The sequence below is a fragment of the Nomascus leucogenys genome, chromosome 9 (genome assembly GCF_006542625.1).
Source record: "Nomascus leucogenys isolate Asia chromosome 9, Asia_NLE_v1, whole genome shotgun sequence".
In the NCBI taxonomy this organism is placed as follows: domain Eukaryota; kingdom Metazoa; phylum Chordata; class Mammalia; order Primates; family Hylobatidae; genus Nomascus; species Nomascus leucogenys.
This window is the reverse complement of record NC_044389.1, coordinates 52,363,831-52,388,592: the sequence shown is the minus strand read 5'-3', so window position 1 is coordinate 52,388,592 and position 24,762 is coordinate 52,363,831. Positions and strand designations below refer to the sequence as shown.

The window sequence follows — 24,762 nt, the reverse complement described above, 5'->3', positions numbered from 1 at the left end:
CCCTGGTTCTCACTGTCTCTCTATCTTTACACGTCTCTGGGTAGTTGGACACCATCTCTCAAATTAATTTCTCTCTATCCTGTGGCCAGCCTCATGTTTCCTTGCATGAAACATTCCTTATGAGAATCAAACACAATAATGTTAACCATCAAGGCCAGTCCTGATTGGTTGTTTATATTACTTATTTTTCCTGGCTTCTATGAGCCTCCCTTTATATTTTTATTTCCTTCTCTCTTGATGATTTTGCCTCCAGATCTCTTAGTAGTTGGGACACTAATCAATAGCCGGAATTAATAGATGATGCTACCACTGGTACTTTCTCACAGAAGTAATGTGAAAGACATTTTACATACCTTTTGACTTTCTTTCCTTTCTCCCTCACTCCCCTTGGTCCTTTTTTCCTTCCTTCTTTCCTTCCTTCCTTCCTTCCTGCCTGCCTGCCTGCCTTCCTTCTTGACTTCCTTCCTTTTTTACTTTTCTTCCTTCATTCTCTCTTGTTTACTTTGTGTAAAAAAGTATTTGTTGAATGCCAACCTAGTTCCTACAACTTGTCTAAGTGGTAGGAATACAACAATAAGCAAAACAGATCAAATTCTCTATCTCATGGAACTTACATTCTAATGAGAGCAGACAATCAATAAATAAAATAAATATATAAAATATATGGATGTTAGCCTGTGATATATGCTATGTCATAAAGTAAGAAGAACAGATAGTTCTTAGAGTGAGTTTGCATATTTAAATAGAGCAGGCAGAGAAAGTATCAAATGAAAGAATGACATCAGGCAAAATATGTGAGGGAAGTGAAAGTCAGAATCCATAAGATCCCTGGAGGAAAAGCCTTTTAGGAGTAGATAAGAACAAGTACAAAGACTTGTGGCAAGCCGTACACACAAGAATACTCATAAACTAACTTGATCTTACTCTTATCTTTCACAAGTGGTATTTGAATATATCTTTTTTCTTCTCCTGATATTGCAAAACTCTTGCAATAATTTTTTTTATCAAAAGCTTTTCAACTTTTTCTTAGAATTTGTCTAGAGGAAAGATATTAAATATGCCCCATATAAAACATAGGCAAGGTAAATAAAATTTAAGTTTATTTTTGAAGATGTGGTAACTAAAATTTTACAAGCATAATTCTGTGTTTTTAAAATTCCTTTAAGGCATAATTTAACCGTAGTTTCTTTATTTCTGGCTTTCAAATTTTATATGCCTTCAAACCACATTTTTCTTTTAATTTGGGTATGATTCACATGAGTATATCTCAAGACATTTGAAATGTGTTCTATAATAATTGTAACTACCCAGCTACGTATTGGATAGTGATTATTGTAGCTACTGAATGAGTTAACAATCTATATACCTTAAATAAGAGACATACAAAAAGTAACAAAGTGAAGGGTCCTGAAAAATGCATGTGGCTTCAGGTTCCGATTCCACTTGCTAACTGGGATCTCAGACAAGTAACTGAAACTTTTGAGTCACAGTGCTTTCTCCTCTTTAAAATAGGGTTAAAAATTTCACTATATTCCTTAGGAGGATCATATGACATCATATGTGGCTATTCCATGTCAATTATAAAGAATTATACTTATATTAAATGTTATTTACACCAAACTACTTAGGAAATCTGCAATGATAAAACCCTAGTTATATTACCATGGGGCTCTGTAAATGGAAAGTAGCCAAAAAAATCTACAAAAAATAAATGGCTTCTGGTAGGTACTAAACCTTCCTTCTCAAAGGAAGCCATAACAAATTAGATAAGTGTGAAAAAGGCTTTGTAAAACAGCAAGTTCCCAACTTCTCACCTTTACAGTATAATAATCTAGGTTTAGAAATTCTATCACTTAAGAAATTAAATATCCTATTTACTTAAATCCTTTATACTTCTCATGTTACTGAACATAATTTGAACAACAAATACCTTCCTTGAATATTTTATTTCAAATTAAGGTATACTGTGAAGAACTGGTAAAACCCCACTTTGTGTTTTGTTTGCCATCACATTCTCAAAGGATTAAGAACACCTGCTAACTGTAACGTGATATTGAAAGAGGGCAGATACACAATTTTACATAATTATGTTTGACCACAGGAGAGCTAACAACATGTCAAATTTTTGTGGAATTTCCATTACAATAGTTGTTCTTCAGTTCTGTGTAGGAAAAACAGACTAGAGAAATGATATGTTAAATTGTGACAAAGAAAAACTCCAAATGTCTTGAAGGACATCGGAATAAGTACAAGGACATAGCTGATTGCACCAGTTAAAAAACTTGTTTTCTTTATCAGTGAGGAAGTCTTAAATCTTACAGATGAAATGAGTAAAACAATTAACATTTTAAGAATAGCTTTAATAGCTAAGGGAACAGGGATATCAGGAATTATGAAAATCACTGCTACTCATATCCAGAAACGAATCTATTAATAAATTTTGGGCAGGCCAAGTGTTCTGCATGGCACCACCAGATTTAACTGAACCTTATTTCTCTCTCTCTCTCTCCTTTTTTTTTTTGAGATGGACTCTTACTCTGTTGCCCAGGCTGGAGTGCAGTGGTGGATCTTGGCTCACTGCAACCTCTGCTTCCTGGGTTCAAGCAATTCTCCTGCCTCAGCCTCCAATGTAGTTGGGATTACAGGCAGCCACCAGGCCAGGCTAATTTTTGTATTTTTAGTAGAGACAATGTTTCACCATGTTGGCCAGGCTGGTCTCAAGTTCCTGACCTCAAGTTATCCACCCTCCTTGGCCTCACAACTTGCTGGGATTACAGGCTTGAGCCACCTCACCCAGCCTCTGAACCTTATTTCTTCCTCAACTTCTAAGAGATCTGCTGTACAGCAAATAGATAGTTCTCACTGTAGAATTTGAGACTAGCTTTTGCTGCAGCAATAGAAAGGTTAAGCCCTTTAACACTGTAGTGAAAATGGTTAGACAGGTAAGGCAACAGGAAACTGGATGGCTCCATTTTGCATGTGTCTTTTGGGTTTCCAGTCTGTCTCTGTCCATCCCAGCGCACTGTAGATTGGAAGAGCAGAAAGCCCAGTAATAAGCTATATGACACTTGGCTGGTATAATTTAGTTTTAACTGTCAGTACCACGTTGGGCCCTCTTTTCCTGCTGATGTATTTTATTTATTCAATTTTATTTTTTGACATTTAATATTTAATTTAAATCTGAACTTTAATCCTTACTCCTCTTTTTAAATTTATTTTTATTTTTATTTTTAAACTTTTTTGTGGGTACATAGTAGTATATATTTAGGGGGTAGATGGGATGTTTTGATATAGACATGCAATGTAAAATAAGCACATCCTGGAGTATGGGGTATCCATCCCCTCAAGCATTTCCTGCTGATAAATTTTAGATGGATTCTTAGAACTAGTGTTACCTTATCCCAGCCCATGAAGAATACAAATCTCTTAACAGTTAATGAGACACTCCAGCACAATATAAGATAAAAATGAGGGTAATGGGCATTTTGTCTCATTCTAGATGTCAGTGGAAAATCATTCATTGTTTACCATTAAGTGTAATGTTTGCTGTAGGTGAATTTTAGGTATCTCCTATTAGATTGAGGAATCACCCTTTTTCTTTTTAATTCAAATAAATTTTCATTATAAAAGGATGATGAATTTTATCAAATGTTTTTCTGCGTCTATTCAAATTATTATATTATTATTCTCTTTGTTCTGCCAATATGGTAAAATATATAAAGTGATTATCAGTTGTTAAAACAACTTTTTATTTTTGGAATAAGCCCCAAGTAACTTAAGAAAAAAACAGCCTCTTAACCTTCCCCCTCTATCCAACTTGTCTGCAACTAAACTAGATTAATCACAATAACGTATTATTTGTATTTCATCTGTAGTTTCTTTTCCGGGCCCGGTGTTGTATTTATTGCTTCTCTCCGTTTCCTAATCCCACTCTAATTCTCATACCCTACTTCCCACCCTTTCCCTGGAAAACTTGGAGCTTTCTGTTAATCTTTCGTCACGTAAGCCTTCCAATTCCTTCTTATATGTAGCTTTCCTGTGATCAGTGTTGTGGGTTTTTGTTGTTGTTGTTGTTGTTTTGTTTTGTTTGATTTTTGAGACGGAGTCTCGCTCTGTCGCCCAGGCTGGAGTGCAGTGCCACGATCTCGGCTCACTGCAAGCTCCGCCTCCCGGGTTCACGCCTTTCTCCTGCCTCAGCCTCCGGAGTAGCTGGGACTACAGGCGCCGGTCGCCAAGCCTGGCTAATTTTTTGTATTTTTAGTAGAGACGGGATTTCACCATGTTAGCCAGGATGGTCTCGATCTCCTGAGCTCCTGATCTGACCGCCTCGGCCTCCCAAAGTGCTGAGATTACAGGCATGAGCCTCCGTGCACGGCCGAGTTTTGAAAATTTTGTGTAATCTTTCTGTAAAACATAAATCCTAAACTTTATAGCTCATTGAAGTTTCACGAAATAACCCCACCCTTGCAACCAGCACTCAAATTAATAAACAAAACATGAATGCAATCCATAACTCCTCCTCCATCTGCTTATTAGTCCCCACAACTCCTATCTAAGGGTAAATACTTCCTTGGCTTCTAATACCATAGATCAATTTTCCTTGACTTTAAACGTTATATAGTTGAATCACACATTATGTACTCCTTTGTATTTTGCTTATTTTGATTAATATTATGTTTTTGAAATTCGTACAAGTTGTTGCATGTAGATATGCTGTGCTCATTCTTATAGCTATATGCAGTCTATTGAATTAAAATATCACATTTTATTTATCCATTCTACTGCTGATGGAAATTTAGGCTATTTTGGTTTTGCCACCTTATGCTGAACACTGCTTAGAACATTCTTGTACCTAATATTGGTGAATGCATGTATGCCATACTGTTGGATATATTCATGAGAGTGGAATTGAAAGGTTATAGATACCATTAAAATTTAGTTTCCCAAAAGGTTGTACAAACTAGTAAACCTACTAGCCATATACTAGGGTTCCAGCTGTTCTCCATTATCATCAACACTTGGTATTTTTTTTGGTATTTATTTTCATTGTAACCATTCTGTTGATCTCTATTGTTTTTATTAAGGTATAATTTTTATGTGATAAAAAGTACATAAAGTGTACAGTGTGATTTGTTTCATCGAATGTGTATGTGTGTAACTAACACATCAATCATTCTCTGGGATTCCTTTCTAATAAGGCCACTACCCAGACCTTTTCAGATACTTAGGCTGAATAACTCCCACCTCTTTGTTCTCATTCTTCATTCTTACTCACTTTTAATTTTCTTTGGTGGACTTTTTACTACATCCTCTTATCATTTTAACTTTAACATCATGATTAAATTGTCACCCACATCTGGTTTGTAAGCCATCAAGAATCTCTGGTGCATAATGTATTCCTTGATTAAAAATAAAAGTTGTCTTAAATATAGTTACTTTTTTTTTTTTGACCGAGTCTTGCACTGTTGCTCAGGCTGGAGTGCAATGGCTCAATCTCGGCTCACTGCAATCCCTGCCTCCTGAGTTCAAGCAATTTTCCTGCTTCTGCCTCCAGAGTAGCTGGGATTACAGGCTCCTGCCACCATGCCCGGCTAATTTTTGTATTTTTAGTAGAGACGGGGTTTCACTCTGTTGGCCAGGCAGGTCTCGAACTCCTGACATCGTGATCTGCTCACCTCTGCCTCGCAAAGTGCTAAGATTACAGGCCTGAGTCATTGTGCCCGGCCAGTTACTTCTTTATAAAAATATATTCACTAAGGGTGATTTCCATATTTACTATTGTCATGCGTTAAGAAGTTTGCCAACTGCCTGTTTTTAGTTTGTCATAAATAGAAATTACCCATAGTGAGATTGTGCTCCTTTGGCCTAAATGATGAAGCCATTGGATGTTTCAAAGAAATCATAATGTGGGTGCACTGGCATCATCAGCAACTCAACTTCAATTCTGAAAGGTGCTGCGTGTAAACTAAAAAAGAATTTCCCTACTCGTGGAAAAAAAAAATTTACCTTATCTTTAATGCAGACCCCTTATTAACCCCCAAACCTATTCCTTTTGAGCTTTGTAACATTACATGTTATGCCTTCCCTCTTCCTTCATGGTAGCAAATCAAATTATTTTGTGATTTCTTTTGTATTTGTATCAAAACACCTTGAACCTTTTAAAAATTGCTCTGAATGTAATTATCTTTGAATTCATAGATCATTTTGTTATTGCAAGTAAACATATAGGAATAGATCTTTCATTTTTGTGAATCTCTTTCAAAAATAAAGTTAATATACATCACATAAGTGAATAATTTTAGGAGTAAAGAAAAACTAATAACTATAATGTGGTATTTATTGGATTCATACAAATTGTGGTGCTTATATTGTCCTTTTAATGATATTATTTTGGAATCCATGTTTCCAGATATTTTCTGTCTTTTCTTGACAAAAGTGCCAACTAAAAGTAGTGTGAAGTAGTAGCCTTGTGTTAGAATAGAAATTGAATTCAACCAATCTTTGTTTTTAGCTCAACTGTGATTTCATTAAAGTTGGTATCCCAGCATCAGTGGAGCCTAGTAATATATCCGTAGTCTTCAAATTCCCAAAATATCCTGATGTAGTGGCTACAGTTGTTCTCTTTTTCAGGTTGTCAGCTGGGATAATTAGTGGACACACCCAGAAATGCCCGTGCACACACTCCTCTCCTTGCTTGGCAGGTTTAGATACACAAATATCTGACTGCTTAAGATGGCTTCTCATCTCAAATAATATTCTTCATTCTGTTATATTTTTGCATATTGTGTTATATACTTTGGAAAGATAACTAAACTATTTCTCATTATTGATGGTTAGGCAGTAAATCTGTTGACAGCCTACTTTCTTGTGCTATAATCTTCAGTTTAGTTTTAAAATTTTTGATGACTTAAATTCTCCACTGAAGCATTTTTCTAAACATTTGGATTGTTATTACTAATTTTCACGATATGTTTTCAAAATATTATCATTATTTTAGTTTTATGATAAAATAAAAACAGATAAAAATTAAGTAACTCTCTCTTTGACAAACATCATTTTGAAAAAATATGGGAAGATAGATCTATTTACCTCCAAAGCCCACTTAACTAATTTCACTAAAATAGTATAGGTATCTTTGTGATTCTCGGATTCACTCAAGCCCTAGCTCTCTGCTTTTCCAAAGAAAAGACATCAATAGGAAGTCAAAAATAAAGCATTTGATATTGAGATAGATATCACTGATTCTCTTTTTCAAATGAGAAAGTAGTGTTATAGTTTAAGAAAGAGAACAATAGAAAGTTTATGTCAATGATTCCATATCTAGAGAGATGGGACATCCTATCACAGAGATCACATTCAAGTCATCAATAACATTTAAGTAGTATTGTTAACTCTGCCACTTACTCATGTATTCTTTAGCACACACCACAGTGTAATAATTCTTACATGTATGTATATATATAATATATGTATAATTGATATATAGTGTATTTGTGAGTTGTGTGAATGTGGGTGTGCTGGAGACTTGGTAAATCAGGAATTCCTCCCGCAGTAGAATTGCATTCACAGTTTCATCTTTAGGGTCTGTTACCACTCGCTAGCATAATAAAACATATATAATTTTCATACATCCTTGGCATCTTGGCTAAATAAATGGTTTTTATTTTGTGACCAGTTTGTTGAAAATATGTGTCTCATTTTAACTTGCATTCCTCTGGAGTTTTCTTAGAGGCCTATTTTATAATTCCCTGTTTATAACCCTTTTCTACTTGGAGGAGTATTGATATTCACAGTGATTTGTAGTAGCTTAGAGTACAATGTGTAAATATCATTGAATCTGCAAAATTCAAATGAAGGTGGTTAAAAGGAGAGAGAATAGTAATGGTTGATAAAAACTATGGCTTGTGGTGCTGGGGAAATGACAAAGGTAGCTTTAACATAGTCAGGATGAGAGTGTAACCAGGAAGAGGTGGGAATTGGGAGTTATAGAGAGTAAAGACACTGCATGGCACATCTGGGAAGAAGGAAATTGCTTAAAGACCCTGTTACATATGGCCTCACTCTAACTACGTCAAAAATTGCAGGAGAAAAAAATACATCGAAGCTAACTGCAGATGGAGCTATTACTATTGATATACCCTCATTAAAACAAAGAGAAAGACAAATGTCTACAAGAATAGAAACTTAGAGCTCTGATCCATATGGCTGTATTTTAGTTATATATTTTTAATATAATCTTTTAATATAATCTTAATTACACTATAATAGTGTAATTTAAAGTCACATTTAAATATGAGAAATAAATTCCAGTACATTATTTTTCATGTGGTATTTTGGAATTTTAACTATACTTGTACATTCAAGATTAAAGAAAAAATATTTTACAAAGAAATTTCTATTGCAATGATAATATACATTTTGTTTTACCAAATTATTCATAACATCTTACTGATTATTCTTATGGATCTACTCTGAGACTCAATGATTCACTCGAAATACTCACGGGACTCAGAAGCTGCTAGACTCATGGTTATGGTTTATTATAACAAAATAATACAGATTAAAATAAGGAGAGAGAAAAGACCCAGAAAGGGTAGCCCAGAAAAGATCAGTTGCAATCTTTCAGGGGTCCTCTTCTAGTAGAGTTTCACAGGATTTATTTGATATTTCTAGCAATGATATGTGGTGACAGGATGCAGTTTTATCAACCAGCTCACCTGAACCTTGATGTCTTGGGTTATTGTTAGGGCTCAATCACATAGATGTCTAAGGCCTGTTTGACTAACCTCAGCTACCCAGACTCCAGACCCTCAGAGCAAAAACTGGTGATCATGGTAAATCACATTGATAACGTAAACTATCTGGTCAAACTAATGTGGACCAAGACCTCAGATATACAAAAACACTCTTATTAGGCACTGTATTCCAAAAGATTGGAACTCAGCTCTTAGAGCCAGGTACGAGCCCGTCTTGAATGTAAGAACATGAGCCTTTTTTGGGAATGCACAAGTTGAGAAATCCAGATCTGCAAAGTAAACACTTTGTAGTATATACCTCCTGAATGAACGCTATTCAGAGTCCTAGGAAGCTACTTTTATTGACTGTATCACCTGGCTCCCTTTCTACTTGGAGGAGTGTTAATATTCCCATCATTTGTAGTAACTCAGAGTAGAATGTGTTAATACCATTGAATCTGCAAAATTCAAATGAAGGTGGTTAAAAGGAGAGGGAATAGCAATGCTTGTAAAAAGCTATGGCTTGTGGTACTGGGGAAATGACAAAGGTAGCTTTAACATAGTCAGGAGAAGAGTGTAACTGTGTATCACCTGGTATCATCTGGCTCCCTTTCTCTTTGGTATCAATTTGGGTTCAGTCAATGAATCCCGTTTGAGACTAATAGCTGAGGGAAATTGAAAGATTGTCTCTCTCAGTGTAGACTATAACTTGATAGTGGCTATAGATTCCTTTGAATTCCAATATAGACCATAATAGCATGTAAAAGTTATGGCAGTCTTTTTTCTTTTATTCAGTTTTTAGACATTTCACATGTATTTTATTTTGTAAGCTGAAACTTTACATTTAGTATTAAGTAGAATTGGGAATTCTAGATCATTCATGTATTTGCTTTTAAAGAAAACGCTTTTATTTTTTTCTCCCATTTAAACTTATGTTATATAACCATTTGTATTAATTCAAAAAAGTTCTCTTTTCTAAGTTTTAAGAATTTTTTTCATGAAATTTGAAAAGGTATGGCTTAAGATAAGGCTCCAATTTCCTTCTTTTGCTTGTGGATATTTTGTGTTCCCGACATCATTTATTGAGGAGACTACTCTTTGTTCATCATGTATTCTTGACATCTTGTTGAAAGACCAGCTGAGCATATATGGATGGGTTTCTTTCTAGGTTCTCCATTTTGTTCCCTTGGTCTATATGTGTGTTTTAATACTGTTTGGATTCTTGTCACTTTGTAGCGTATTTTGAAACCAGGGAGTGTGATGTCTCCAGCTTTTCTCTTCTTGAACAAAGTTGCTTTGAATATTATTTTTTTGTTGCTCCATATAAATTTTGGTGTTTTTTTCTATTTCTTTAAAAAATGCCAATGGGATTTTGATATGGATTCATTGAATCTGGATTGTTTTGGGTGATGTGGACATTTTGATGCCCTGAAACAAATTAAATATTCAACCTAAGACTTAAAACCACAAAAATCCTAGAAGAAAACATAGGGAAATGCTTCTTGACATTGACCTTGGAAATAATTTCTTGGATCTAACACCAAAAGCAAAAACAGACAAGTGGGATTATATCAACCTAAAATAGCTTCTGGCCAGCAAAAGAGACAATCAACAAACTTAAAAGGCAATCTGTGGAATGGAAGTAAATATTCTTAAAACATATATATGATAAAGGGTCAGTAGGCAAAAATTAATAATATCTTAATATTTTTTCTCTCCATTCTCTTTTAACCTGTAATATTGTCTATGACATTTGCAAATTTCCTATTTATCCCTCCTTCCATCTTGAGTTAATTTCAATGTGATGCTAATATTTTATATTTCCTTGCTCATCATTAATTCCAGTTTGCTCATAATTTGATATAGAAACACTTGCTTTGTATTCATGTGTGATTATGAACCTTAAATATATGTTCTTCAGTCCTTTTCTAAACAGTTTGAATTGGCCTTAGGAGACTTTCTTTTTTCTTTCTTTCTTTCCTTTCTTTCTTTCTTTCTTTCTTTCTTTCTTTCTTTCTTTCTTTCTTTCTCTTTCTTTCTTTCTTTCTTTTCTTTCTCTCTTTCTCTCTTTCTTTTTCTTTCCTTTTTTATCTTTCTTTCTTTCTTCCTTTCCTTCCTTCTTTTCCTTCTTTCCTTCTTTCTTTTCCTTCCTTCCTTCCTTCCTTCCTTCCTTCCTTCCTTCCTTCCCTTCCTTCCTTCCTTCCTTCCTTCCTTCCTTCCTTCCTTCCTTCCTTCCTTCCTTCTTTCGCCTGCCTGCCTGCCTGCCTATGGAAGACAAAAATATTTATTACTTGGAATTTTGTTATAATATATGCATAAAATCATATGAGTCTAGTATGTACTAGTGTAGTATGTGGTATGAGTCTGGTAGTACTGTTTCAATGCGTTAAGAGACTCATTTATGAGACAAATATTTTTCCATAAGCAGTAAACTTGATTTTTTTAACAAATCTCTGAGTAATTCTGAAACAAATTTCATGTATTTATGAAGACTTATCAAATAGGTAAACATTGTGTTATTGTGGCAAAGGTTTTTTACTGTTAAAAATTGTTTAGAAATAGATAATAGAAAATGTTTATGTGTGTGTCAATATGTGCAAATATATTTTCTCTCTTTGTCCATTGAAAACACATGAAACCCCAGTAACAATGAATATACCTATAATATATATCGTGAGTTTTATATGCCATTATCTAATAAAATGAAATACCATCCACTGGAGAAGTGGTTGATTTTAAGTTTGAGGCAGTGAAAACAGAAGTCGAGTCTAAACCATCTAGTAATTCCAAAAAGTCAAAAGTGCTTAGAAATGATGGAGCCATGTCAAAAGAATACAGGAACTACTATGAAGAAGTTTCCAAAATCTGGGACAATTTGAGAAACAAAATAAATAATTAGTTTGATTGCATAGAACACATAAAATAAAATTCATTAATATTTTAGTTTATACTGTATAAACAGTTCAATGAACAAGCAATCTCTTAATTCCAATTAATGAATATAAGATGAATAATGAAAATTTTTTAAATGACCAGCTTTCTTTAGTAGTAACATTGTATTTTATTTTTTATCTTCTGCTTTTATTTTAGTTTCCAAGGGTATATGTGCAAGTTTTTATCTGAGTATATTGCGTGTCACTAAGGCTTGATGTATGAATGATCCCATCACCCAGGTAGTGAGCATAATACCCAATAAATATCCTCAAGTCTGTTTTGTTTTTTGGAATACTGATCTGCACAGGCCTGTCAGGAAACTACTGAAACAGGGCATAAAACCACTAGAAATAGGAGATGGTCCAATAATAGTTACTTCATACATACGTATGTATATAAAAATGATGCATATGTATATAGTTTTTTTTGTCATGGTTAAAGGTCTCCAAACATCAAAATAGAGTCTTTAGATGTGTATGGCCTTTTTTGGTGGAATAAAATTTACACTGAAATAAAATGTTAGTATGTGATGTAATAAACTTAAAAGCAAGCTTCTAGTGGATGAAATTACATATATCCCTCTACCAGATCAAAGAGTCCAAATATTTAAAAGAATTTAAAAAAATAGCCCAGTATCCAACAAGGTAAAATCAGAAAAAAAGTTATGAAGTATTTAACAAAGCATAAATATATGACTGACAGCAACAAATGGCATATTATTAAATAGATAAGTTCACAGTCATGACATAGATGATAGAATTAATAGACAAGTACTCTAAAACAGCTATTATAAATAGCTTGTGGTTATTGAGTATCTTTAAGATAACTCTTCGATGATAGTTCTTGTTGCAATTCTAAACATCTTATTTTGTTACATTTTGTAGTTGTATCTGGGTTAGAGAATGTTATTGAATTTTGTAATTTGATATTATGTTGGACAACTTGCAAGACTAATTAATTTTAATATTTGTTTATTGATTTTTTAAGTCTTCCTGCCTGGGGCTTTTGAAAAGGTACATCTTTACACTATTTAGCAGTTGCTCTGTATTTCTGCATGCAAATGTTAAATTTACATAAGTGATACAGCGTAGATCTAAAAAAAATAGGGTATGGCCAAAAGAACATAAAAGTAAGCATAGAAAGAGAAAAATAAAATATCTAAAAATGAGCCCATATTAAACTACCAGAGATGAAACACACAATATCTAAAATTAAGAATACATTGGATAGTATTAAAAGATTGGACACAGCATAGAAAAAAAGAATCTAAAGATATAGTAATATAAACTATACAAAATGAAAAATAAAGAAAAATAATCACTTCTCCCTTCCCCACAAAATAAACAAAGCATCCTAACATATAGTATTTCAATACCCTAAAGGAAGGAGCATCAGCAGAAAAAAAATTAAAATAAATAATGCCTCCAAATTTTTCAAATTTGGTGAATTCCATATACAAATAGATCCAAGAAGTTCAATTAACCAAGTAAAAAGAAAAATAAAATGCCTCTATCATATCATAATCAATATACTGAACAGTGATAAAGAGAAAATCTGAAAAATGGATGGAAAATTTAAAAAATACTTCATCTAGCAAAGAAAAAAAGAAAGGAATGAATACAGACTTCTCATTAAAAGCAATGCAAGCCAAAAACAGCAGTTAGACCTAAAAAGTACTAAAATAAATTAAAATTATCATAACTAATACATATATTCCCAGCAAATTTAATACCCAGCCAATATAATTTTAAAAATAAAGGCTGAATTTTTTTTGTTGCTACAAGAACCAAGAAAATTAATCTTTTGTAGACCACCACTTCTTGAAGAAATGTTGAAGGCAGAAGAAAAATGATCTCAAGTAAAAATTTAGATCTAGACAAATGAATGGTGAGACAAAAATTGTAAATAAGTCAATGAATAAAAAGACATTAAAAATTTTATTTAATATTACTAAAGGTTAAATGACTGCTTGAAACCAAAATAATAACTACTGATATTTATTGTGTTTTGAAGTTATAATACATAGAGGTAAACTGTATGGCAACAATAGCACAAAATCTGCAAAGAGATACAGGAAGTACACTGCTGTAAAGTTGTTACGCTAAAAATGATACTAACTGCAAATTTTACATACAACCACAACAAAGGTAGAGCAAAAAAAAGAATATTTAATAAGCTAATAAAAATGTCAACTAGGATCATAAAATATGTTCAACCAATAAAAATGAAGATAGGAAAGAAAAAAAGAAAAAAACAGAGATGAGATAAATTAAAAAAATAGCAAAATGAAAAATCCCAACTTAAACATGTAGATAATCACATTAAGTGTAAAGTTCTCACAATCCTCACCAATAGTTAGACATTGTCAAATTGGATTTTTTTTAAAAAAGCAAGACTAAATTCTGTGCTATATTAAGAAACTCAAAAGAAAAAGGTTAAAAATAAAATGAGAATATACCTATGATACTAATAGTAAAGTAAAGGTGAAGTGGCTTCATTAATGTTAGATAAAGTAAATCTTCAGAAAAATGATTATTATGAGAATAAATGTCATTTTATAAGTAAAGGTGTTAAATTCATCAAGAAGACATAATAATCACAAATATGTATGTACCTAACAGGATCAAAGTAAAGAAAGTAAATTGGGGGTGGAGCCAAGATAGCCAAATAGGAACAGCTCCGGTCTACAGCTCCCAGCGTGAGTGACACAGAAGATGGGTGATTTCTGCATTTCCATTTGAGGTACCGGGTTCATCTCACTAGGGAGTGCCAAAGAGCGGGTACAGGACTGTTGGTGAAGCGCACTGTGCGTGAGCCGAAGCAGGGCGAGGCATTGCCTCACTTGGGAAGCACAAGGGGTCAGGGAGTTCCCTTTCCTAGTCAAAGAAAGGGGTAACAGACGGCACCTGGAAAATCGGGTCAGTCCCACCCTCATACTGCCCTTTTCCAAAGGGCTTGGAAAACAGCACACCAGGAGATTGTGTCCCGCACCTGGCTCGGAGGGTCCTATGCCCACAGAGTCTCGCTGATTGCTAGCACAGCAGTGTGAGATCAAACTGCAAGGCGGCAGTGAGGCTGGGGGAGGGGCGCCCGCCATTGCCCAGGCTTGCTTAGGTAAACAAAGCAGCCAGGAAGCTCGAACTGGGTGGAGCCCACCACAGCTCAAGGAGGCCAGCCTGCCTCTGTAGGCTCCACCTCTAGGGGCAGGGCACAGACAAACAAAAAGTCAGCAAGAACCTCTGCAGTCTTAAATGTCCCTGTCTGACAGCTTTGAAGAGAGTAGTGGTTCTCCCAGCACACAGCTGGAGATCTGAGAATGGGCAGACTGCCTCCTAAAATGGGTCCCTCACCCCTGAGCAGCCTAACTGGGAGGCACCCCCCAGTAGGGACAGACTGACACCTCACTTGGCCGGGTACTCCTCTGAGACAAAACTTCCAGAGGAACTATCAGACAGCTGAATTTGCAGTCTCATGAAAATCCGCTGTTCTGCAGCCACCGCTGCTGACACCCAGCCAAACGGTCTGGAGTGAACCTCTAGCAAACTCCAACAGACCTTCAGCTGAGAGTCCTGTCTGGTAGAAGGAAAATTAACAAACAGAAAGGACATCCACACCAAAGAACCATCTGTACATCACCATCATCAAAGACCAAAAATAGATAAAACCACAAAAATGGGGAAAAAATACAGCAGAAAAATTGGAAACTCTAAAAAGCAGAGCACCTCTCCTCCTCCAAAGGAACGCAGTTCCTCACCAGCAACAGAACAAAGCTGGATGGAGAATGACTTTGACGAGTTGGGAGAAGAAGGCTTCAGATGATCAAACTACTCTGAGCTACGGGAGGAAATTCAAAACAATGGCAAAGAAGTTAAAAACTTTGAAAAAAAATTAGATGAATGGATAACTAGAATAACCAATGCAGGGAAGGGCTTAAAGGAGCTGATGGAGCTGAAAGCCAATTTTTGAGAACTGCGCGAAGATTGCAGAAGCCTTGGTAGCTGATGCAATCAACTGGAAGAAAGGGTATCAGTGATGGAAGATGAAATGAATGGAATGAAGCGAGAAGGGAAGTTTAGAGAAAAAGGAAAAAAAAGAAATGAACAAAGCCTCCAAGAAATATGGGACTATGTGAAAAGACCAAACCTACGTCTGATTGGTGTACCTGAAAGTGATGGGGAGAATGGAACCAAGTTGGAAAACACTCTGCAAGATATTATCCAGGAGAACTTCCCCAATCTAGCAAGGCAGGCCAACATTCATATTCAGGAAATACAGAGAACCCCACAAAGATACTCCTCGAGAAGAGTAACTCCAAGACACATAATTGTCAGATTCACCAAAGTTGAAATGAAGGAAAAAATGTTAAGCATGGCCAAAGAGAAAGGTCAAGTTACCCACAAAGGGAAGCCCATCAGACTAACAGCTGACCTCTCAGCAGAAACTCTACAAGCCAGAAGAGAGTGGGGGACTATATTCAACATTCTTAAAGAAAAGAATTCTCCAGCCAGAATTTCATATCCAGCCAAACTAAGTTTCATAAGTGAAGGAGAAATAAACTACTTTACAGACAAGCAAACACTGAGTGATTTTGTGACCACCAGGCCTGCCCTAAAAGAGCTCCTGAAGGAAGCAGTAAACATGGAAAGGAATAACTGGTACCAGCCCCTGCAAAAACATGCCAAATTGTAAAGACCATTGAGGCTAGGAAGAAACTGCATCAACTAACGAGCAAAATAACCGACTAACATCATAATGACAGGATCAAGTTCACACGTAACAATATTAACTTTAAATGTAAATGGGCTAAATGCTCCAATTAAAAGACGCAGACTGGCAAATTAGATAAGGAGTCAAGACCCATCAGTGTGCTGTATTCAGGAAACCCATCTCACGTGCAAAGACATAAAGAGACTCAAAATAAAGGGATGGAGGAAGATCTATCAAGCAAATGGAAAACAAAAAAAGGCAGGGGTTGCAATCCTAGTCTCTGATAAAATAGACTTTAAACCAACAAAGATCAAAAGAGACAAAGAAGGCCATTACATGATGGTAAAGGGATCAATTCAACAAGAAGAGCTAACTATCCTAAATATATATGCACCCAACACAGGAGCACCAAGATTCATAAAGCAAGTCCTGAGTGACCTACAAAGGGACTTAAACTCCCACACAATAATAATGGGAGATTTTAACACCCCACTGTCAACATTTGACAGATCAATGAGACAGAAAGTCAACAAGGATATCCAGGAATTGAACTCAGCTCTGCACAAAGTGGACCTAATAGACATCTACAGAATTCTCCAACCCAAATCAACAGAATATATATTATTTTCAGCACCACACCACACCTATTCCAAAATTGACCACATAGTTGGAAGTAAACCTCTCCTTAGCAAATGTAAAAGAACAGAAATTATACCAAACTGTCTCTCAGACCACAGTGCAATCAAACTAGAACTCAGCATTAAGAAACTCACTCAAAACGGCTCAACTACATGGAAACTGCACAACCTGCTCCTGAATGACTGCTGGGTACATAATGAAATGAAGGCAGAAATAAAGATGTTCTTTGAAGGCAACGAGAACCAAGACACAACATACCAGAATCTCTGGGACATATTCAAAGCAGTGTGTAGAGGGAAATTTATAGCACTAAATGCCCACAAGAGAAAGCAGGAAAGATCCAAAATTGACACCCTAACATCACAATTAAAAGAACTAGAAAAGGAAGAGCAAACACATTCAAGGATACAAACAAATGGAAGAACATTCCATGCTCATGGGTTGGAAGAATCAATATCATGAAAATGGCCATACTGCCCAAGGTAATTTATAGATTCAATGCCATCCCCATCAAGCTACCAATGACTTTCTTCACAGAATTGGAAAAAATTACTTTAAAGTTCATATGGAACCAAAAAAGAGCCCACATCGCCAAGTCAATCCGAAGCCAAAAGAACAAAGCTGGAGGCATCATGTTACCTGACTTCAAACTATACTACAAGGCTACAGTAACCAAAACAGCATGGTACTGGTACCACAACAGAGACATAGACCAATGGAACAGAACAGAGACCTCAGAAATAATGTCACATATCTACAACTATCTGATCTTTGACAAACCTGACAAAAACAAGAAATGGGGAAAGGATTCCCTATTTAATAAATGGTGCTGGGAAAACTGGCTAGCCATATGTAGAAAGCTGAAACTGGATCCCTTCCTTACACCTTATACAAAAATTAATTCAAGATGGATTAAAGACTTACATGTTAGACCTAAAACCATAAAAACCCTAGAGGAAAACCTAGGCAATACCATTCAGGACATAGGCATGGGCAAGCACTTCATGTCTAAAACACCAAAAGCAATGGCAACAAAAGCCAAAATTGACAAATGGGATCTAATTAAACTAAAGAGCTTCTGCACAGCAAAAGAAACTACCATCAGAGTGAACACACAACCTACAGAATGGGAGAAAATTTTCGCAACCTACTCATCTGACAAAGGGCTAATATCCAGAATCTACAATAAACTCAAACAAATTTACAAGAAAAAAACAAACAACCCCATCAAAAAGTGGGCGAAGGACATGAACAGACACTTCTCAAAAGAAGACATTTATGCAGCCAAAAAACACATGAAAAAATGCTCATCATCACTGGCCATCAGAGAAATGCAAATCAAAACCACAATGAGATACCATCTCACACCAGTTAGAATGGCCATCATTAAAAAGTCAGGAAACAACAGGTGCTGGAGAGGATGTGGGGAAATAGGAACACTTTTACACTGTTGGTGGGACCATAAACTAGTTCCACCGTTGTGGAAGTCAGTGTGGCGATTCCTCAGGGATCTAGAACTAGAAATACCATTTGACCCAGCCATCCCATTCCTGGGTATATACCCAAAGGACTATAAATCATGCTGCTATAAAGACACATGCACACGTATGTTTATTGCGGCACTATTCACAATAGCAAAGACTTGGAGCCAACCCAAATGTCCAACAACGATAGACTGGATTAAGAAAATGTGGCACATATACACCATGGAATACTATGCAGCCATAAAAATGATGAGTTCATGTCCTTTGTAGGGACATGGATGAAACTGGAAAACATCATCCTCAGTAAACTATCACAAGGAGAAAAAACCAAACACCGCATGTTCTCACCCATAGGTGGGAATTGAAGAATGAGAACTCATGGACACAGGAAGGGGAACATCACATTCTGGGGACTGTTGTGGGGTGGGGGGAGAGGGGAGGGAAAGCATTAGGAGATATACCTAATGCTAAATTACTAGTTAATGGGTGCAGCATACCAACATGGCACATGGATACATATGTAACAAACCTGCACATTGTCCACATGTACCCTAAAACCTAAAGTATAATAATAAAAAAAAGAAAGTAAATTGATGAAAATTAAAGGAGAAATAGACAGATTCCCATTTATACTTGGAGATTATAATGGTCCTCTCTCAGTGTTTGATAATACAAGCACACAGAAAATAAATGAGGAAATAACGGAGTTCATATTGTTCATGGAAAAATAATTTGTGAAAATTACATGTTTTTGTTACATTTCACAATATATAAGATGCTTCTTTAAGGTGCTTGTTCTGGGCTTTTTGGCCAGCATTAATTTTGTAAAATATTTTTCTTTCTTGTTTGTATTTTCTGAAATGCTTTTGCTTGTCTTTATTTTTATTTAATTTACTTTCAAATGAATCTGTTTTAAAAAGCATTAAGCTCAATTTTCCATCTTCAACTCAAAGGTTTTATTTGAATTATTTTTATAATGTGTTACATGTAATTTTACACATAACTTGAGATAAATCCTAATATATTTGATAGCCATCTGAAGAAATTAAATATTACTATACAAGTTTTTTTATACCTTGGTTGCTCATTTGCTTTTTAAAACTGTGACTTCAATTCTTTGCGTCTGTTGTATGTCTTTGTGCATTTTGTATCTATCATTAAATAACATAAAATATTATTTTGTATTTTTAAAAATATTTACATTAACTATTCTGTTAAATATTATGCTGGTTTTTTTTACATGTATGTGCAATTTCCTGCAGTGGCAAGTTACTTGGTAATACATTCATATTGGCTTTTGTCTTTTCCCTACCGCGTTTTATCCACTGTGTTTGTGGTGTTACTTCGGGATGATTCTCACAGAAATTACTTGTATTTAAATTCTTTTCTCAGTGCCTGTTTCTTGGGGAACTCAAAACAGAGTGTTATATTGCAATAATCCTAGGCTAGATAGCTGTAAAGACTACATTACTGGTAGAAATGGCGTAGTGGTATCACTTGGCATCCAGTACAATCACAATTACTACGATTTTCATTTTTGGTGAATTGTCATGAGGAACAGATGGAAGCGGATGGACTAGCTTGTGTCAAATCAACAATTGAGAAGTGTGGAAGCAATAATAATTATAAGAATTGTGTAGCTGTTAGCTGTGTTTATTACCTTCAGTAACAGAAGGTAGAGAATTTCAATTAATTCAGACATGTATAACTCAGGACACAATATAAAGCAGAACACATCCATGACAATTTTTAAAGAGACCCTTATGACCCATAGCAAGTGGGTAGACTAAGTTGAAAATTACAGCCAAGACCTAATTGGTGGCTTAGCAGAATTGTAAATGATGCTGAATTTTTAGCAATTTTTGTCAGGAAATCTCCTACGCCGAAGCCAAGACATGGGATGTGGACTGCTGGATTAATGTGTTTGAGGACCTTGAACCTCTATATTCCTGTTGACCCTATGGGTCATGTGAAGATTTCCTTCGTTTTGCTAGACAATAGCAGCATCCCATTGCCTAGACATCATGCATAGAATTGAAGTTCAAAACTCATGAAATCCTCAATACATGCCCTCCTCACGTTTGAGCCTCTAGACAAAGAATTGGCAGTACAATATACAATGCATATATAATATTAAGGTATATCATTCATTCAGCATATTGTATATTATATAGATTCCATTATATAGCATATTAGCTATAAATATATTTTGATCTCTAACTTTGTATGCCAATTTCCCATCTTTGTGGGGTTATACATTATATTATTACTTTGTTAGGTATTTTGATATAGGTTCAGGTAAGTATTCACAACTTTTTTCTCACAATTTCTTTTGGCTATTTTAAGCTCATATGTTAAATTTAAAAATTTTTTTTTTTAGAAAAAACCTTTTGGTTCAGGAGTACATGTGCAGGTTTGTTATGCAGGTGATGTGGTACACAGGGGTTTGTTGTACTGATTATTGCAAGACCCAGGTATTAAGTCTAGTACCCAATAGTTATATTTTCTGTTCTTCTTCCTCCTCCCACCATCCACCCTCAAGTAGGCCTTAGTGTCTTTTGTTCCCCTCTTTGTGTCCATGAGTTCTCATCATTTAGCTCCAACTTATAGGTGAGAGAATGTGGTATTTGGTGTTCTGTGTCTGCATTAGCTTGCTAAGAATAATGACTCTCCCCCCAGCTCCATCTATGTTCCTGCAAAAGAACATGTTCTCATTCCTTTTTATGGCTGTGCAATTTTCCATGATGAATATATACCACACATTATTTATCCAATCTGTCATTGATAGGCATTTAGGTTGACTTTATGTTTTTCCTACTGTGAATCATGCTGCAATCAACATTCACATGCATGTGTGTTTATAATAGAATGATTTATATTCCTTTAGGTATATACCCAGTAATGGGATTGCTGGGTTTAATGGTAGTTCTGTTTTTAAGTCTTTGAGGAATCACCACACTGCTTTCCACAATGGGTGAACTAATTTACACTTCTACCAACAGTATATAGATGTTTCCTTTTCTCTGCAACTTCGCCAGCTTCTGTTATTTTTTGACTTTTTAATAAAAGCTATTCTGAGTGACATAAAATGGTATCTCACTGTGGTTTTAATTGTCATTTCTCTAATAATCAGTGGTATTTAGCTTTTAGCTTTTTAATATACTTGTTGGCTGCATGTATGTCTTCTTTTGCAAAGTGTCTGTTAATGTCCTTTGCCCATTTTTTAATGAGGTTGTTTCTTTCTTGTAAGTTTGTTTAAGTTTCTTATAAATTCTGGATATTAGACTTTTGACAGATGCATACTTTGCAAATATTTTCTCTCATTCTGTAGATTGTCTGTTTACTGTTGATAGTTTCTTTTGCTGTGCAGAAGCTCTTAAGTTTAATTAGATACATTTGTCAACTTTTGCTTTTGTTGTGATTGCTTTTGGCATCTTTGTCATAAAATGTTTCCTCTTTCTATGTCTGGAATAGTATTGACTAAGTTATCTTCTAGGTTTCTATAGTTTTGAGTTTTATATTTATGTTTTTAATTCATCTTGAGTTGATATTTGTATGTGTTGTAAGAAAAGGGTCCAGTTTCAATCTTCTGTATATGGCTAGCCATTTATCCCAGCACCATTTATTGAATACGGAATCCTTTTCTTATTGTTTGGTTTTGTCAGTTTTGTAGAAGATCAGATGGTTGTTAGTTGTGTAGGCTTATTTCTGAGCTCGCTATTCTGTTTTTTCTTAGTCTGTGTTTCTGTTTTTATACCAGTGCCATACTGTTTAGGTTACTGTAGCCCTGTAGTATAGTTTACAGTTGGATAATGTGATAACTCCATCTTTGTTCTTTTTGTTTAGTGTTGCCTTGGTTTTGGGGGCTCTTTTTTGGTTTCATATATATTTTAAAATAGATTTTATTTCCAATTCTGTGAAGAATGGTATTAACAGTGTAATATGAATAGCCTTGAATCTCTAAATTGCTTTGGACAGTATGGTCATTTTAATGAGACTGATTCTATGAGCATGAAATATTTTTTCATTTGTTGGTGTCATCTCTGATTTCTTTGAGCAGTGTTTTGTAATTTTCATTGTAGAGCTCTTTCACCTCCCTGGTTAGCTGTATTTCTAGGTATTTTATTCTTTTTTAGCAATTGTGGATGGAATTGCCTTCCTGATTTGGCTCTCAGCTTCGCTGTTGGTGTATATGAATGACAGTGATTTTTGTAGATAGATTTTGTTTCCTGAAACTTTGCTGAAGATTTTATTAGCTCAAGCAGCTTTGGGGCTGAGACTATGGGGTTTTCTAGATATAGAATCATGTTGTGTGTGAACCAGGAAAGTTTGACTTTATCTCTTCCTATTTGGATGCCTTTTATTTCTTTTTCTTGCCTGATTGCTCTGGAACGACTTCCAATACTATGTTGAATAGGAGTGGTGAGAGAGGGCATACTTGTCTTTGCCAGTTTGTAAGGATAATCCTTACAACTTGTCCCCATTCAGTATGATGTTGGCTGGGGGTTTGTCATACATGGCTCTTATTATTTTGAGGTATGTTTCTTCAATGCTTAGTTTATTGAGTTTTTGTATAAAGGTATCAAAAGCCTTTTGTATACCTATTGAGATAATCTTGTGGTTTTTGTGTTTCTGTTTACATGATGAACCACATGTATTGACGTGTGTACGTTGAACCAATCTTGCCTTCTGCAGATAAAGCCTATTTGATTGTCGTGAATTAGCTTTTAGATATGCTGCTGCATTTGATTTGGAAGTATTTTGTTGAGGATTTTTGCATCAGTATTCATCAAGGTTATTGGCCTGAATTTTATTTTTTTTTTTGTTTTGTTTCTGCCAGGTTTCGGTAACAGGATGATTCTGAGTTCATTATTTTTTATCACAGATTTTAGAATGTGTTTAAGTTTTACACAAACAAATGGAATAATTCACCTGAAAAAGATTATATTCCTTTTATGTTAGATTTATTTCTGGGTATATCCTTACTTTTAGAGTCTTTTTTAATGTTATTTTAAAATTTCACTTTTGTTTGTATTTGGTATGTAAGACTGCGATTTACTTTTGTATATTGGCTTTATTTTATTTTATTTTATTTTGTGTATATATGTATGTATGCATTAAGACAAGATTTTGCTCTGTCACCCAGGCTGAAGTACAGTGCCACTGATGGTGGCTCACTGTAGTCTCAACCTCCCAGGCTCAAGCAATTCTCCAACCTCAGTCTCCAAAGTAGCTCGACTACAGGCATGCACCACCACACTTGGCTAAATTTTATTTTTATTCTTATAGAGACATGTCTCCCTGTGTTGCTCAGGCTGATCTCAAACTCCTGGGCTCAAGCAATCCTCCTGTGTTGGCTTCCCAAAGTGCTGGGATTGTTGGCATGAACCACAACAGGCGGCCTGTGTATTAAAATTATATCTATCAACATTGATAAACCTTTTTCTGATATAAATAATTTTAATTCCTACATTTACTAATGTATATACATATATTGTATAATATATAACTTTTTTCCATATATTATTGCATAATAAAATTATAAAATTCAACATTAATTTAAAGTATGTTAACATCTTTGTCTTGATGCTGAGTTTTTAAAAAATTTCTTCTAACCTTTCAATTTTGAGTAGAAAATTTTCCGAAGTTTGGTTTCTCGCTGGTCTTATTTTGTTTGTTGTCATTTAATAGTTGTTTTATAATTTTCATCTAAGAAAGTTCACTCCTATTTTTTAACCAATAAGGCTATTGGATTATACTTAAGGTTTTCTACATTTATTGATATAATCGTAGAATTAATTGAACTTAGAATTGCACTTTTAAAGAAATTTTAACGAAAATTGAATCTGAAAAGCATAAAGATTTTACTGTATCCAGGGTTTCAGGGATTAATGGTCAATATACAGTCTTTGTGTACTTTCACATGAAAACTTATTTCAAAATATTGTTAACATGATCTATTTAAATTCTCATTCAACAGCCACATGGTTAAAATAAATTTATTTTTGGCAGCAGAAATAGACAAAGACCCTTTCAACCAACAAAATTAGAAATGTGTTAGAATTCACCAAGACATTTTTGTGCTTTTTAAATCTCTTCTCTTGTGACAAAGCCTTTTGCCAACCTTTAGTGTAATCTCCCAATTAGATTGATTAGTATGAGTTCCTGGGGTTACTGGTTCTATTTAATTTAATGCCCCAAAAATATTTTTAAGAGAACTATAACCAGACTTACCAAATTTAATACATTCTTCCCCCTTCAAC

General features: G+C 34.9%; 1 protein-coding gene across 4 annotated transcripts in view; it reads left to right on the top strand.

Moving 5' to 3' along the window:
* Positions 1–24,762, top strand: part of LOC100599929 (UDP-glucuronosyltransferase 2A1) — a 63,797-nt gene that overhangs the window by 13,448 nt on the left and 25,587 nt on the right. The window contains exon 3 of one of the 4 annotated variants that reach the window (XM_004088981.2): positions 2,525–2,656. The exons of the other annotated variants lie outside the window; for them this stretch is intronic. Coding sequence (XP_004089029.1) covers positions 2,525–2,656 — 132 coding nt within the window. The remainder of the gene's footprint in view (positions 1–2,524; positions 2,657–24,762) is intronic. 4 annotated transcript variants of the gene reach the window in all.